Source organism: Carassius carassius, chromosome 44 (genome assembly GCF_963082965.1).
Source record: "Carassius carassius chromosome 44, fCarCar2.1, whole genome shotgun sequence".
Lineage (NCBI taxonomy): Eukaryota > Metazoa > Chordata > Actinopteri > Cypriniformes > Cyprinidae > Carassius > Carassius carassius.
In genome coordinates this window covers 21134405-21152965 of record NC_081798.1, presented here as the reverse complement: position 1 = coordinate 21152965, position 18561 = coordinate 21134405, and the positions used below count along the sequence as shown (strand labels likewise).

The following is an 18561-nucleotide window of genomic DNA, read 5'->3' as shown; positions in this document are numbered from 1 at the left end:
CCACTTGTGAAGGATCCAATCTATCAAGAATGTATGCTTCTTATGAAACAATACAACTGTGGGATATCAAAAGAGTACAAATAAAAAATAAGTAGAAATGTAATTTACATTCATTTATGGTTTCACAAATTGGGCACTGAACAGGTTTGACATCAATAAACACAACATTCGTGTTTGCATGACTTCATAGAGTACATATGTTGCAAAAGCTCTGCAGGCTTTCCATGATGCCTTTTTTGGAGCTTGACAGGTATGGTCACTATTTGCTGTTGTATATAATTCTTGTGTGAACTACCTGTAATTGAAGTGAAATAAGGGTGGTCATCTCATGGTTAGACACCTGCTGTTGTAGATGTGATCGCAAGTATGTGTGACCTTTGAACTGGTGATTGACTGACACCTGTTTGGGCTTGAGTGACTGCTTCTGCAGTTCATGAACTATAATTTGGGTTTCAATGTAATTTAAATCCATGTTGATGGCTATCAATTAATAAATGCACTTCGAAAGTGGTTCCCAAACCTGTCCTGGAGGACCCCAGGCCCTGCACATTTTGTATGTCTCCCTAATCAGACACACCCAATTTAGTTCTTGCAGTTTCCACTAAGGAGCTGATGAGTGGTTAGATAAGGGAGACATACAAAAGGTGCGAGGCAGGTTTGGGAAGCACTGCACTACATATATCTCCAGTAAAAACATTTGAATTCTTTAAACAAAACAAGTCAAGTCAAGTCAAGTCAAGTCAAGTCACCTTTATTTATATAGGGCTTTAAACAAAATACATTGCGTCAAAGCAACTGAACAACATTCATTAGGAAAACAGTGTGTCAATAATGCAAAATGATAGTTAAAGTCAGTTCACCATTGAATTCAGTGATGTCATCTCTGTTCAGTTTAAATAGTGTCTGTGCATTTATTTGCAATCAAGTCAACGATATCGCTGTAGATGAAGTGACCCCAACTAAGCAAGCCAGAGGCGAGAGTGGCAAGGAACCGAAACTCCATCGGTGACAGAATGGAGAAAAAACCTTGGGAGAAACCAGGCTCAGTTGGGGGGCCAGTTCTCCTCTGACCAGACGAAACCAGCAGTTCAATTCCAGGCTGCAGCAAAGTCAGATTGTGCAGAAGAATCATCTGTTTCCTGTGGTCTTGTGCTGGTGCTCCTCTGAGACAAGGTCTTTACAGGGGATCTGTATCTGGGGCTCTAGTTGTCCTGGTCTCCGCTGTCTTTCAGGGCAATAGAGGTCTTTTCTAGGTGCTGATCCACCATCTGGTCTGGATACGTACTGGAAAAAATAATTAAATCTTCTTAAAATCTTCTGCCATTTTTTAAATTGTTTAACAAAGGCTAACAACATTTTTTTATACTTAAAAAGAGTGGACTAGAAATATAAGCTTATTTTTAATAAATAAAAGGGGGGGGGGGGGGTCATTTTACACAAATCTTACTTAAGTCTTATTTAGGTCATAAAAAACTTCAACTTCTTGTAAGAATATTTAGAGATTTGTACGGGAAAAATCTGATAAAAAAAAAAAGATGAATACTCTTTTTTTTACTCCTTTTATCTCTCATGGTCTCTCCTCCTATAGAATAGTGTGTAATGTCTCTCTCTATATGTGTACACTGAATACTGGTACTGCATAACTAACACTGCCCCAGGGTGGAGTTAGCTGTACTTCTGCACTACACAGGTGTGATCGTGCTCTCAGTTCAAGGCAGATGCAGGTCTGAGCGTGAGAGCTCATGAGATTCCAGTGTTAAAGCTTTCTACCTCATGTTATGAACTGAAATTATTATGGATAAAATGATGTTCAGCTGCTTGGTGCTTGTGGTGAGTACAGTTTGTATTTTACAGTACAGTTGTAGCTCATTCAAGATTCAGTGATATTTCAAAAAAATTATTTTTATTCTGTTGTTTGTTTGCTGTAAGTTACTATTTATATAGTTTTGCAAAGGACAGTAATGGTAAAAAGGTAATTTTGTTACCTTATGGAGTTATTTCTACATTAACCTAATTCAATTTTTTTTTAAATAAATAATAAAATTAAATATAAAATTTAACTAAATTTAGTCAAAACCAATTATTCATTGTTGACTTCTGTGTATTTGTTCTGATTTTGTGATTATTGGAACATCGATCTTAATCAGTAATCTGTGCAGAAGAAATAATAAAATAATTATTATCAATGTAATAATACAGTAATAATAACACAGTTAATATTATTAGACATTTTATGGAGGTCTGCGCTTTTGAATATTGTTGTACCATTAGTGCCTATCAAGTTCTTTCTGGGGGTCAGTTGAGAAAAGCAGCAACAAAGGAGAGTCTTGTTTAGCCTTTCCCAAACCTGTTTCACAACTTTGAATACTCTCAGGTAAATATACAATGCGCATTCTTTGACCCTGCCTTCATGGCAGAAATGACTAAAAATGACCCAAATGTTAATGATTGAATGGGATTTTTAGTGGTAAAGCAAAACTGTTGCATCACGTTCACATCATCTGGGTGCGTTGCATTTGAAACATTTCTCTTAGCTTTAGGGTTTTTCTGCTCTTAATTCATGTTACATGTTTAAAGCATACAGTAAATAACACACTCTGTTTCTGTTGAAAGGGAATGATCTGTCTGTGCAGCACAGAGCCTCTCAAACGCCATAAACGGTCCTGGATTATAGACTCGTTTGACATTGTGGAGGAACACCCGGGTCCTTTCCCTTATGAACTGGGGCAGGTAAATATCATTTCTCTCAAATAATGCACTGTGGGTATAAAATAAAAAAATAATTCAAAACTTGGAGTGGTATATCATTTTGGTTAAAGATCTGGGTTTGTTGCTGGCTTGATTGGGCAAAGTTCTCAATTAAATCTCCTGTCAAATGCATGTATGTAAATTTGATTTAAATTAGCCACAAACCAGAGAATGTTGAATTGAAATTTTTGAATTGGAATGACAGAAAGACAAATGTATTTATTTAGTCTAAATTTACTGTTCAGTTCTTTCTTTCTTTCTTTCTTTCTTTCTTTCTTTCTTTCTTTCTTTATATTTTTTGAGGTAGTATGTATGCCTTTCTGAAGGATCATGTGACTCTGAAGACTTTATATTAATATGCTGTAATGCTTTATATTAAAATATAAAACTACTTAAAATTGTAATTAATTATATTTCACAGTATACATTAAATATCTGATTAAAAACTACATTTAATGACTTGCATAGAAAAAATCAGTTTAATGACAAATTATAAAAGTTGCAAACAAGGTGCTATGATGTTGTAAAACTTGCCATCCCTTATAACATTTCTTTGCCCAAATTCTAGATTAAACTGGACCGTACCTATTTAGTGGAGTTCAGGTTAAAAGGAAAAGGTGTGGATGAAGACCCAAAGGGTGTCCTGTCTATCGATCCGCTCACAGGGGTTATTAAAGTCCACCGGAAAGTCGACTATGAGCAATACAGCGTTCTGACGGTAAGTGGAATCTGATTTTTTATTATATATAGGTAACATTAAGGCATTGTGTCTCACTTGGGACGAAGAGGATTAAGTAAGTAAGTATTGAGAGCATAAGTTGGAACTAATTTCATCATCCTTTCAAAGCTGATCTTCCAAGCAAGAAATAAGTCCAACTTGGCCATAGATACACAACTTGGCATGGAGGTCAACATACTGGACATCAACGACAACCCGCCGGTATTCCAGAGGGAAGTTTACGATGTCACTGTAAACGAAGCAGCAAAACAAGGTCAGTATCATTTTCATCAGCTGTAATTAGGTGTACTTCAGGTTTGATTTACTGCAAATTAATATATAAATCCTATCCACCTTATTTTCCTGTAAGAGCAGGAAAATGTCATGTTTCTGGGTTCCGGTGTCATTGGCTTAAAACTATTTGTAGCTGCACAAAACTGTAATATTTAATGTAAATTTCAAGCAACAATTACTAAAATATATTTGTCCTGTATGACCAAGATTGCATAAATAATGTAAATTATTACTGATTTATATATTTTAGGATTACGAGTCATTCATTAAGGTTATCTGAAAATTATTATGATTTAAAATAAAAATAAACTGTAATTATTATATTAACCTTCATGCAAAAAAAATAACTATTTGTTATTGCTATTACTATTGTTGAAGAAACACTATAAAAATAAATGTTGCTTTTATTAATAAGCTTTTATTTATAAGCCCTCAATGTGAATAAGTAATAGGAAATGGTGATATGTTTACATGTTTACTTCCCTGAGATTTTAAAGGGAAACATGTATTATTCACTAATATTTCTGTCATTTCAAACCCATTCAACTTCCTTTCTTCTGTGGAACACAACATTTTAAACAAATTGTCTGCTTTTTTTCCATACAAGTCAAATATATACATATTGTATTATTATTATTATTTTTAAAGAGCACTATAAAAGTAATATAAGGGTGGTCCTTATGACTTGTGTGCTATATTTCAAGTTTTTTGATGCCATACAATCTTTGTGTGACAAAACTTTACTTTGTTATTTATTGAAAATCGTGATATCCCAAAATAAGTAACACTGTCTAATTTTAAGGCTTCGGGTCCTTTCAATTAATTGCTTGATCCAGTTCAAATTACTATCTCATTGATTCAGTAACAGCAGTTATGGGCTTATAAAAAATACTCAAATCCATGACCTAAGTGTTGCTAAGTGTGTTCTTGTGGCTCAAGTGCATTGCTTTAGCAGTGAAAGGTTGTGGGTTCGATTCCCAGGGAACACATAGGTAAAAAATGTTAGCCTGAAAGCACTGTAAGTCGCTTTGGATAAAAGTGTCTGCTAAATGCATAAATGTAAACTTTAATTTAAGTGCTAGTGTCAGAGTAACTATTCCTTAAAGAAATTAAGTCATGTTCTTCATATTGTCTGTTTGCAGGTGGTTTTATTGTAGGTGTTTTAGCGACTGATAAGGATGCACCAGGAACTCCGAATTCCACAATTGATTATAAAATAATTTCTGTCACTCCAACAACTAAAAATGTGGAATACTACATCCAAGAAAGTGGTGCAATATCTTTCAAAGGATGCTTTGATTATGAGGTAAACCCCCCCCCCCCCCCGGGAATGCATCGTTTGAAAGTACAGAAATAACTACTTTGTTTTTACTTGAACAGTGTATAACATACTGTGTATTATAGCCTATAGAATATGCATGCCTTTAAAACCAGTGTGTCTTGCTAGAATTGGGATATTGCAGCAAAAAGACATGAGCTATCATGTTTGTGCCTGACAGACCAACAGACATCACAGTCCAGTTTCAGTGTTCAAGTAACATGTCAATGTCAATGTCACCTTTATTTATATAGCGCTTTAAACAAAATACATTGCGTCAAAGCAACTGAACAACATTCATTAGGAAAACAGTGTCAATAATGCAAAAATGATAGTTAAAGGCAGTTCATCATTGGATTCAGTTATGTCATCTCTGTTCAGTTAAATAGTGTCTGTGCATTTATTTGCAATCAAGTCAACGATATCGCTGTAGATGAAGTGTCCCCAACTAAGCAAGCCAGAGGCGACAGCGGCAAGGAACCGAAACTCCATCGGTGACAGAATGGAGAAAAAAACCTTGGGAGAAACCAGGCTCAGTTGGGGGGCCAGTTCTCCTCTGACCAGACGAAACCAGCAGTTCAATTCCAGGCTGCAGCAAAGTCAGATTGTGCAGAAGAATCATCTGTTTACTGTGGTCTTGTCCTGGTGCTCCTCTGAGACAAGGTCTTTACAGGGGATCTGTATCTGGGGCTCTAGTTGTCCTGGTCTCCGCTGTCTTTCAGGGATGTAGAGGTCCTTTCTAGGTGCTGATCCACCATCTGGTCTGGATACGTACTGGATCCGGGTGACTGCAGTGACCCTCTGATCTGGACACAGACTGGATCTGGTGGCCACGGTGACCTCGGAACAAGAGAGAAACAGACAAATATTAGCGTAGATGCCATTCTTCTAATGATGTAGCAAGTACATAGGTTGTTATGGGAAGTGTTTCCGGTTCCGGTTTACCTAATTAATGCAGCCTAAAAATCCTTTAACGGATTTGGATAATAAAAGCATATTAGTATGTTATGTGTATGCCAGGTTAAAGAGATGGGTCTTTAATCTAGATTTAAACTGCAAGAGTGTGTCTGCCTCCCGAACAATGTTAGGTAGGTTATTCCAGAGTTTGGGCGCCAAATAGGAAAAGGATCTGCCGCCTGCAGTTGATTTTGATATTCTAGGTATTATCAAATTGCCTGAGTTTTGAGAACGTAGCGGACGTAGAGGATTATAATGTAAAAGGAGCTCATTCAAATACTGAGGTGCTAAACCATTCAGGGCTTTATAAGTAATAAGCAATATTTTAAAATCTATGCGATGCTTGATAGGGAGCCAGTGCAGTGTTGACAGGACCGGGCTAATATGGTCATACTTCCTGGTTCTAGTAAGAACTCTTGCTGCTGCATTTTGGACTAGCTGTAGTTTGTTTACTAAGCGTGCAGAACAACCACCCAATAAAGCATTACAATAATCTAACCTTGAGGTCATAAATGCATGGATTAACATTTCTGCATTTGACATTGAGAGCATAGGCCGTAATTTAGATATATTTTTGAGATGGAAAAATGCAGTTTTACAAATGCTAGAAACGTGGCTTTCTAAGGAAAGATTGCGATCAAGTAGCACACCTAGGTTCCTAACTGATGACGAAGAATTGACAGAGCAACCATCAAGTCTTAGACAGTGTTCTAGGTTATTACAAGCAGAGTTTTTAGGTCCTATAACACCTCTGTTTTTTCAGAATTTAGCAGTAAGAAACTACTCGTCATCCAGTTTTTTATATCGACTATGCAATCCATTAGTTTTTCAAATTGGTGTGTTTCACCGGGCTGCGAAGAAATATAGAGCTGAGTATCATCAGCATAACAGTGAAAGCTAACACCATGTTTCCTGATGATATCTCCCAAGGGTAACATATAAAGCGTGAAGAGTAGCGGCCCTAGTACTGAGCCTTGAGGTACTCCATACTGCACTTGTGATCGATAGGATACATCTTCATTCACTGCTACGAACTGATGGCGGTCATATAAGTACGATTTAAACCATGCTAATGCACTTCCACTGATGCCAACAAAGTATTCAAGTCAATGCAAAAGAATGTTGTGGTCAATTGTGTCAAACGCAGCACTAAGATCCAATAAAACTAATAGAGAGATACACCCACGATCAGATGATAAGAGCAGATCATTTGTAACTCTAAGAAGAGCAGTCTCAGTACTATGATACGGTCTAAATCCTGACTGGAAATCCTCACATATACCATTTTTCTCTAAGAAGGAATATAATTGTGTGGATACCACCTTTTCTAGTATCTTGGACAGAAAAGGGAGATTCGAGATTGGTCTATAATTAACTAGTTCTTTGGGGTCAAGTTGTGGTTTTTTGATGAGAGGCTTAATAACAGCCAGTTTGAAGGTTTTGGGGACATGTCCTAATGACAATGAGGAATTAATAATAGTCAGAAGAGGATCTATGACTTCTGGAAGCACCTCTTTCAGGAGCTTAGATGGTATAGGGTCTAACATACATGTTGTTGGTTTAGATGATTTAACAAGTTTATACAATTCTTCCTCTCCTATGGTAGAGAATGAGTGGAACTGTTCCTCAGGGGGTCTATAGTGCACTGTCTGATGTGATACTGTAGCTGACGGCTGAATGGTTGCAATTTTATCTCTAATAGTATCGATTTTAGAAGTAAAGTAGTTCATAAACTCATTACTGCTGTGGTGTTGGGAAATGTCAACACTTGTTGATGTTTTATTTTTCGTTAATTTAGCCACTGTATTGAATAAATACCTGGGGTTATGTTTGTTTTCTTCTAAAAGAGAAGAAAAGTAATCGGATCTAGCAGTTTTTAATGCTTTTCTGTAGGATATGTTACTTTCCCGCCAAGCAATACGAAATACCTCTAGTTTTGTTTTCCTCCAGCTGCGCTCCATTTTTCGGGCTGCTCTCTTTAGGGTGCGAGTATGCTCATTATACCATGGTGTCAAACTGTTTTCCTTAACCTTCCTTAAGCGTAAAGGAGCAACTTTATTTAAAGTGCTAGAAAAGAGAGAGTCCATAGTTTCTGTTACATCATCAAGTTGTTCTGAGGTTTTGGATATGCTAAGGAATTTAGGATACATCAGGAAGATAACTTAAAAAGCAGTCTTTTGTGTTAGAAGTGATGGTTCTTCCATACTTGTAACAAGAAGTAGAATTTACAATTTTGGCTATATGAATTTTGCAAAGAACTAAATAATGATCTGAGATATCATCACTTGGCTGAATAATTTCAACACCATCAACATCAATTCCATGTGACAGTATTAAATCTAGAGTATGATTTCGACAATGAGTAGGTCCTGAAACGTGTTGTCTAACACCAATAGAGTTCAGAATGTCTATAAATGCTGATCCCAATGCATCGTTTTCATTATCAACATGGATATTAAAATCACCAACTATTAAAACTTTATCTGCAGCCAGAACTAACTCGGATGTAAAATCACCAAACTCTTTAATAAAGTCTGTATGGTGCCCTGGTGGCCTGTATACAGTAGCCAGTACAAACATAACAGGGGATTTATCATTAACATTTGTTTCTTTGGATAATGTTATATGAAGTACCATTACTTCAAACGAGTTATACTTGTAGCCTACCCTCTGAGAAATCCTGAAAACGTTGTTATAAATTGAAGCAACACCTCCACCTTTGCCTTTTAGACGTGGCTCATGTTTATAACAGTAATCTTGGGGGGTGGACTCATTTAAAATAATGTAATCATCAGGTTTTAGCCAGGTGTCTGTCAAACAGAGTACATCTATATTATGATCAGTGATCATATTATTTACAAAAAGTGTTTTCGTAGAAAGGGATCTGATATTCAATAAGCCAAGCTTTATCATTTGTTTATCCATATTGCTTCTGTTTTTTATTTGTTGAACCTCAATTAAATTGTTAATCTTAACCTGGTTTGGACGTTTTTTGTTTTTTCTAGTTCGGGGAACAGACACAGTCTCTAAAGTGTGATATCTAGGTGAAAGAGTCTCTATGTGCTGAGAATTAACTGACCTCTGTGACGGGAGGCAGCTAGCAGACGGTCGGTTTAGCCAGTCTGTCTGCTTCCTGACCTGGGCCCCAGTTAGTCAAGTATAAACACTAAGACTATTTGCCATATTTCTAGAGAGAAGAGTGGCGCCACCCCAGGAGGGATGAAGACCATCTCTTTTAAACAGGTCAGGTCTGCCCCAAAAGCTCGTCCAATTGTCTATGAAACCTATGTTATTCTGTGGGCACCACTTAGACATCCAGCCATTGAGTGATGACAATCTGCTATGCATCTCATCACCACGGTAAGCAGGGAGGGGACCAGAGCATATTACAGTGTCTGACATCGTGCTTGCAAGTTCACACACCTCTTTAATGTTATTTTTAGTGATCTCCGACTGGCGAAGTCGAACATCATTAGCGCCGGCATGAATAACAATCTTACTGTATTTACGTTTAGCATTAGCCAGCACTTTTAAATTTGCCAAGATGTCAGGCGCTCTGGCTCCCGGTAAACATTTGACTATGGTGGCTGGTGTCTCTATATTCACGTTCCGTACAATAGAATCACCAATAACAAGAGCACTTTCATCAGGTTTCTCAGTGGGTGCATCACTGAGTGGGGAGAACCTGTTTAATGTTTTGATTGGAACAGAAGAGCGGTGTTTTGACCCACGACTACGCTGCCTCACCGTCACCCAGTTGCCCTGCTGCTGGGGCTCTGTTTCCGGAACCGAACAATGTATAGGAATCCCTGAGCTAGACGCATCCAAAGCCGTATCTAGAGCCCTAACATTCTTACTGTCCTCAATTAAAGTTTGGATGCGTGTCTCTAATTCTGAAATCTTCTCTGTCAGCCTAACTATTTCCCTGCATTTATTACATGTGAATCCCTCATCAGCGACAGAGATAGATAAACTGTACATGTGGCAAGAGGTGCAAGAAACAATGATAGGAGAAGCCATTACTCACCGTGCTTGATGAAAATTCTTACTGCGGTTGTTTGATGAACTTGTGAAAAACTGGAGCGAGGGAGAGGAGAAAAGAAAACAGCGATAGGTTCGAATGAAGACGCTAATGACAAGCTAACGAGTGCTAACGCTTTGCAGGTGTACTGCACTCACGGAAATAAAATAAAAGTGAACGATCAAAGTTAATCTGATAAGATTGATCGATAATATCAGAAATATGGTGTGAATTAAGTTATATTTTACCACTTTAAAAAACAGAGAGTGATAGTAAGATAAAGATTCTAGAGAAAAAAATTAAATAAAAACAGCTACACGGAGCTACAATTTGCTACAGAAGGCCAACAGGAAGTAGAGAAAGTGTGATTGGTCAATGACCCAATGTGAAAACATGTCTTTAAAATATCTTGACATTTGCCAGGTTATTGAAAGTTTTTGGAGTATGTATATGAAGGGTCTAACTGGTTTTCTTTTCAGATGGCTAATAAATACTATATAACAGTTGAAGCAAAGGACCGTGGAGTTGTAAAGTTGTCAAGCACTACGACAATAATTGTCAACCTTCAAGATGGCAACAATCATTTACCAGTTATCACAGGGCAAACGGTTAGTGTTAAGAAGATACCCCCCCCCCTCCAAAAAAATTCTGTCATCATTTACTCACTTCAAGTTGTTGGAAGCCTGCACGACTTTCTTTCTTTTGTTAAAGAACAGATTTTTTTTAAAAAATGCTTTTAACCAAACAGTTGCTTAGCCACTGACTTCTATTAAGGTTTTTTTTCTCCAATGGTCAATGGCTACCAATAGCTACCAGCAACTGTTTGTTTACCAACATTCTTCCAAATATATTATCAAATGTTTCCAGAATTTTAACTGTTTTAACATTTTCCCATTTCACTAGGGTTCAGCTAAAGTGGTGGAAAGGACCAATGGTACATCACCTCTCAAAATACATACAGCTGATGCTGACACACGTCCCACTGGTGCATGGAGGGTCAGATACTCCATACAAGGGGATAAAGGTGGCCACTTTGCCATTCACACTGATCCAGACACCAATGATGGAATCCTCACAGTGGTTAAGGTATGTTTGCACACTCTAGGCAATTCTGTAAATTCATTAATCTCATTACAAAGCGTTTAGGGATATTGACTCATTTATTATTTAATAGGTCATTAGAAGGGTAAGATGTGGTCAAATTTCCGAACAGATGGCCGAACCAAATTGGGCATCTTTCTGCATCTTATGCTCCCCGCCTCGTTTTCGTCTTGACCAAAGAAAAAAAAAAATAAAAAAATAAAGTGCAGACACAGTGTTCATTGAATACGTCCTAGTTATATAGGTAAACGGTTATGAGCACGTTAATCTGATTACAATTGCGTGTTTTGCGTGGTGGGTAAACACACTACTGGTTATGAACTGAGAAACCAAAAGAAGTCATTGTAAGTATCATTGCTTTCATCAAAGAAAATTATCACTAAATATCGTCGTCAACGAACCTTTATCACGTGACTAAAATGAGACGAGATGCAAATGCTGGTCATGTGACGATGACTATAATTAAATGTTTAATGCAACATTGTTAACGAATTAAAACGAGACCAAATGTGGTTTACAAAATAAAATCAATGCTAAAATGTCTGTTAATTTTCTTTGACAAAAACGAGACAAAACTAAATATTATAACGTTATTTCGTCTCGGTTATTTACATTATTATTATATTGCAGTATAGCTGTTTCCCGTGTCTCACATCAGGGGCTGCATCAGGTCGCACTGTGCAGACGCAGGCGACGTCACTTCCTCAAGCCCCAATTGCGGCGTTATTTAGAAGATGACAACAAACAAAATTAAGTGACACAGAGAAAGAGGTCGATGTGTGTACTTCTAACATGGTTTCCTGGAAAAATAAATGCTGTTAATTCCATTATACTTGATGTATACTTGAGTCTATAAGGTAACAATAATATAATAAGATAACCTTGTTTGAAATGGTTTTTGGCTAAAAGACAATTTGATTTAGTCTATACTACTAAGTACTAATACTATATTGACTGGGTTAAATAGAATTGCATTACTAAAAAGAGACTAAAATAAAATTTTAGACTAAAACTAGACGAAATGGATAATTCTGACTAAAATAAGACTAAAATAAGACTTTTAGTTGACTGAAACTTGACTAGACTAAAAAGAGTATGAACATGCTCATAAAAACTCAAATGACAGCTTCACACAAAGACTAGACTAAAACTAAAATTAAAACAGGCCGCCAAAACAACACTAATTGTAAGCACCGTCTACCCAGCTTTAGGTCAACTCCTGCTTAAACATCTTTGCCTTTTTAGCCCCGCCCACCGATTCGTGCATTTAGTATTTATGAGAGATGAGAAGCGTGCAGGTGTACGCAGAAACCAACCAATAAAAATGCTCTGAAGACAGCAAATTGTGGTGCAGTGTCAAGTTGTGGAAAACCAGTGTTTGTGTTACCTTCCTTCTGATCCCAACGTTAGGAGAGAGTGCATTAACTTTATTTTCAATTAATATTTAATGACCCAGAGCGTGCAAGTAAGAACTTGGTCCTTTTTTCACTTTATTTCAGCAGAAATGCCTGTATTGAATAAATTTACCTGCTATACTGATATGGCGTGTATTGTTTTCATGCAATTCTTTGCCAGCCTTTAGACTATGAAGAAAACACAGAACATAAACTCACCATCTTTGTTGAGAACGAAGAGCCTTATTTCTCTTGTGAGGTTAAAGAGAGATCTGCAGATGGGCTCTGGACCATCATCACAAATCCACCAAATCAGTCTTCTAGGAATATTACCATTACTGTGGAAGACACCAACGACCCTCCATTCTTCCTAGATCCAGTAAGAAAAGTAATTTTGGAAGAAAATGGTGCTGTCGGAGTTTTTGTAGACAAAGTGACAGCAGTCGATCCTGACACTGGACGTCCCCACAAACTGGAGTAAGTGTTCAATCATCAGAATTACTTAGCTCCAATAATATCTGGACAATAAAGCCATAGTTAAAATGTGTCCTGTTGTTGCATTCTATAAAATTCCAAACCTTGTGGCATGACCATGATATGTTTGATATTTTGTATCTAATATTGTGACATGCCTAAACGTGTCTAAATACTTTTGTTGCCGCTCCATATGGGGAATCCATATAAGTCTGTTAATAATAATAAACCATTTATTTTCTCCTGCACCAGGTATTCTATTGAACAAGATCCTGCAGGCTGGTTCAGAGTAGACAAAACCACTGGAGAAATCTTTGTAAAAGAGTCTTTGGACAGAGAGTCAATTCATGTGACCAATGGGACTTATATAGTCACTGTCCTTGCGACAGAGAAGGGTAATACAATATAACTTTTGCATTTGACTTGCATATAAATGGTAATGACTACATCTATCAATCCACCCATCCATGTTCAAAACCGCTTGTCTTATGTTGGGTCTCAGATATGCTGAAGCCTATTCCAGTGTGTTGGGCTGTAGAAAGAGACAAAACCTACATTTTTTTTTACAAAAACTGTTATTATTTCTATAGAAGTATTATTTTCCATTTTTCTCTGATTTTTCACACCAGATGACCATCCTCCAATGACGAGCACTGCTACCATTCAGATCCACATTGAAGACACAAACGACAACGTCCCTATCTTAAAGGAGAACATAGTATCTATCTGTCAGTCTGATGAAGTGTCAGGTGCAGAGATCACAGCCTATGACCTTGATGGAGATCCGTACAGCGGTCCATTCAGTTTTGAAATTAAGGGAGATCATAAGGAAGAATGGAGCTTTGACCCCAGTTATGGTAAATAATAGTAATAATAAAAAAACAACAACATTGTGTATTATACAGTGCATTATACAGAACCTTATATAATGTTCTCAGCATTAGGTTAGATTTTACTAAGCTCTGATGTAAAACACAGTCATGACTTTTCATCTTTTTTGCTTTGTCTTTTAGGTTACACAGTGCATTTGGTGAAGGGTAAAAGTGTTCATGCCAGTCTGTACACATTGGTTTTGAAAATCTCTGATAAACAGGGCATGTTTGTCCTCCAGAATCTCTCTGTTGCTACGTGTGATTGTACAGTTTCACCAAACTGTCTAATGGAGCGCAACACACAACAAAAAGCGGGAAGTGGCTTGATGGGAATTACCATTCTTGCCGCGCTGATGATATTTGGTGAGCACCGGATTTTGTTAAATTTCCTATAAAATGATTTGATAAACAGATCCTATCCTGTGTTGTCCTAGCCTACTATTGTTGTGGCAGGAGAACAGTTAACTAACATTTATTATTATTATTATTATTTCACAAATTTCTGTGAGTTATTTAGAAATGTAATTAAATAGTTTCAAAGTGATTTTGTGTGGTTTCCCACAACTTCAAAGTTTTTGTTGTTGTTGTTGTTGTTGTTGTTAAATCTTTGAATTATAGCAAACTGTTAGCAAGCAATAGTGCTAATTGCTAAGTCAGCTCCTTAAGTAAAGCACCAAAGACAGTCTTATCTGTTTCCATACTCCTATTCACCAATGGTAACCCAGTTTGACTGAAATTCAGCATTAAACACTATCAAGTCTCCTTAATTTCTCATCTTGCTAAAAAAATAAAATAAATAAATAAATAGTACTAAAACAAGCACTCCCCATCAATTTTTATTCTCACTGTTAAGTCCTATGCAAAGCATGCTAGGAACTATATAATCTTTTTAAAATACGTATCCCATTTTCTGTTATGTACAATAAATAATAAAATAAAATACCGGTGTCAAGCAAAAATCCTATTTAAACAACATTGTTTCTTTTAGTTTAATCACTTGGGAGAGTTGTTTGTTGTTGTTGTGGTTTTTTTTTATCCAAACTGAATGAAGCAGGTTTATACCCTTATACCATGATTTTTCATTAGAACAATACACAAATTAAGCGTACAGCATTCAAGTCAAGCTGGCTTCGGCTAACTCTCAGCTGATCACATCTAGCTATAGTAATACGACACCTATCACAGCTTTCCTATATAAGGTCTATCCAGTATTATTCTGCTGCTTTTTTGCTTGCTCAGGAGCAAATTACCCTTCTCCATCCCTAACTTCTCATTTTTGCCACGGTCAGGACTTGGCTTTCTGATATTCCTCATTGAATCAGACACCTTTTATCTTGAATAATGTTGTTACACTTTATGATTAATGTAGTACATTAATGATATCTGCTTTGTTCTGTTCTGATTACCATTGAGGTACTGTATGCTAAGTGTCAGTTATCTTGGTCCTGACAGAAATATATCTGTTTTTCCTTTTAGCATGTCTGTTGCTGTCTCTCACTTGCTCTTGTGAGCCTGTGAAGTCTCTGGTGCGGGTAGACAATGTCTTAGAAGATGGCCTTCTGCCTTCTAACATCGAGAAACTTGGCACTGATTGTGTGGTAAAACCTTACCTTAAGATTTCTTATGAAAAGCTAAACGGCCCTTTCACAGTGAGGTCTAATACAAAGAAAACAAATCAATGTTCTACTCTATTTTTTACATTTATAAAGGTCCCGACTATACTATTAAAGAAGGCATCGGTTAGTCACTCAAAGGATGCAGCTTTTGTCATTAATGGGGTTCAACAGACAACTGACATTCAGGAGGTATGCTAAACATTTCGGTTTCATAATGAGATCTCGGAAACACTATACATTTCTTATAGAACCACTGTCATTCTTTACATTACAAATCATTGTATTAAATTAATTTTGTTTGTTGATTACAGGTATCTAGCAAAATTACAGGCACTCACAGACTCCCAGTTCAAATGGATGAGTGCTGGTCTAGAGACAGATCACAGTGTTATTCCAGTGAGGTAATACAGCAGTTCATGTATGAAATTGTCCCAATCAAATATCCTTTGAAAGTGAAAGTGAAAGTCCAGTATTGACTGCACTGTCTTCTGTTTCTAAGAAACAGACATGGATGTGGAAACAGTATCAGAGTGAAAACCGCTACCAGGTAAACCTTAATCATTTCATGGTATGTCTGAACTTGTTACTGTTCCGTGGAACTAGTGAAATCTTAAAATCAGTAATATAAATGGGGTTTTCTAAAACCCTAGGGTTCAACATTTAGCAGGAGGAGCTTACAAAGAAGACAGGGTATCGATTTCATCAGCCATTCAACTCTACAAAGTTTGCTCTCTCGGGTACATTCCCCTTCAGTTTTCCACCCAGACATGCAACAGGTCAATTCAACATTCATTCATCCATTCATACACTGACTAAACAATATTTCTTTCTCAACTTTCAGAGATTGCATTCAATACAGTGCCCAGAAAATGAATTGCTTGATTACGAACCTCAGCTTTACGCAACTGAGGACAACTCTGATAATTCTGTAGTCCTGGACCCCATAGACTTGCCTATGAATGAGTTTGATCCTGAGCTGCTCTCAGACCTTGGACCAGCATTTAAGAATCTGGCTTCGATCTGTAGCCCAGGGACACTGTCAAAAGCAGAAGTGATGAAGAATGGGATCAGATAGTCTAGTGATGAAGATGAGGATGAAGATGTTTCGCCGCCTTATTCAGGACTGGTCGGCTGTAAGCAGAAAGAAATAAAGCAAGAAAGAAAAAAATGTGGATATCTTAAAAAAAAATGTCCTCCAAAGAAAAACTGCACAGTTTTTCAGCACGGTCAGAGATTTATTAAAATGTATCAATTTTCCTCTAATGCAAATGGTCTCAAATCCTACCAATGGCAATTGAAATTTACACTGAGTTTTATTTTGAGATATATTTCAAGTTCAATAAAACGCACCTGATATTACTACCTAAGTTTTAGAAACTGAAATCATCTGTATTTCATTCATGTTTACATACCTTAGAACAAATAATGCAGGTAAAACATTGTACGCAGGGCTACACAGAATTATATCTTCATTCATCTTTGTATACCATAACATATGACATTTAAATGCCTTTTTTATACTTACACAGTTAAAATGTAATAGGAAAAATCTATTTAAAAAAATGTATTATTGTGTTTGACCCAATCCTTGAAGTGAAAAATAAGTGAAAAACATGGTGCCGGTTTCTTACCTTATTTTCTTAATTAAAATGTTTGTTAAGTGAATGTTTTCTTTTGAGATCTCCATAACTGCACAACTGTCATGCCATTCCAGCTGTCATGAATTCTTTTAATTTGTGAAAATAAAGATGATTTTTCATGACAATACTGAATGCGGAGTAATGTCCATAGCTACTGTCACACTTGTCTAAAATGTACATTTATTTTCAAATGACAGAATCTTGCCTTAACACTTCAATTTGTCATTTCTTAGTTAAAAGCTGAAGGAGGCATTCTGTGTTTCTTGTGGTATTTAACACATTGATAGACAAGTATGTTAATAGTAACAGGAAGAATGCAGGGATAGCTATAAAGAATTTTGTAATATTGAAATCAGTTCTTTACTTCAATTTTGTTTTAGACAAGATAGATAATACCTCCAGTATTTTCCAGTCACTTAATTCCGATGATGTGACATAATGGACCTCCACAAAGATGCATGTGTCTGATTCCAGCCTTTGCTGAAGCACCAACAGATCATCCCCATATCATCATGATCCTCCACCAAAGTGGGTGGCTTGTAGGCCTCTCCAGATCTCCATCTAACCATTATACAATATGTGTAAAGCTGAAAAACTTGACGAATGATGACCTTGCTCTGGTCTTCTACAGTCCAATCTTTATAATCTTTCACAAACCTCAGCCTGGCTCTTCTTTGCCTCTCATTGATGAAGGACTAATTTCTTGCTGTGCACTTCACCACAGCTGCCAGTTTAATTATACTTTAGGAAATATTCTTTTAGTGAACTCTATGAAATACATTTACAGTAGCCTACAAATGAGGTAGTCAGTTTCCTCCAGTGAAATGAGCTAGAAGTCAATGGGTTTTTCAGTGTACTAGCTGAGGGAGTTTTTGATCACTTTATGCATTTGGAGTAATGCATAAAATGATCAAAAACTCCTTGCAATGGACTTCAATTAAGGTAAAATTCCCTAAATTAGATAATAATTATCTGCCATCAACCAACTGTCAATTCTAAGAGGGACTTTAATATAGGATTTACCTCATCTCCATGCAACTGAACAAGCAATATGGGATGGACTATACTAATCAGTTAAAAAGAGAGGGAGAAAGAGAGAGTTCTGTTAGTTTGTCCACATTTACACCGTAGCCTGTAGGGAAAGAATTGTTATTATAATGTCTACAGTAATGATGAGCGGTTAAAAAAAATGTAACGTTGACATTTTTTTGTCTCCATTCATGAAATCCTTCTTTTAATCTTTTATTCAATACATCAGTGACATAAACATTTATATTAAAGAAACACTTGTATTTTTTTATTTGTTTGAATCTGATTTTGACAATCACTATATATATTCATTATTTATCACACAATATTGTAGTTTGGTTGAACTTTTGATTTGTTATATTTTACATGATTACATTCG

The 18561-nt window shown here is 36.6% G+C and overlaps 2 protein-coding genes across 3 annotated transcripts in view; both read left to right on the top strand.

Moving 5' to 3' along the window:
* The window catches only part of LOC132126715 (small integral membrane protein 7), a 224619-nt gene that overhangs the window by 66793 nt on the left and 139265 nt on the right, over nt 1–18561 (top strand). The window lies entirely within an intron of this gene.
* On the top strand, nt 1694–16651 carry LOC132126585 (cadherin-like protein 26). Of its 2 annotated transcripts, none has more exons than XM_059537931.1 (17): nt 1694–1830; nt 2614–2730; nt 3317–3466; nt 3596–3740; nt 4903–5066; nt 10536–10664; nt 10960–11142; nt 12733–13028; nt 13278–13420; nt 13655–13882; nt 14039–14260; nt 15374–15495; nt 15607–15702; nt 15825–15914; nt 16019–16060; nt 16164–16250; nt 16355–16651. In XM_059537931.1, the coding sequence occupies exons 1-17, from the start codon at nt 1795–1797 to the stop codon at nt 16586–16588; spliced, it is 2484 nt and encodes an 827-aa protein (XP_059393914.1). In that variant the 5' UTR covers nt 1694–1794; the 3' UTR covers nt 16589–16651. The 2 variants fall into 2 exon arrangements, with proteins under 2 accessions (XP_059393914.1, XP_059393913.1); XM_059537930.1 differs by having other exon boundaries at nt 16013–16060.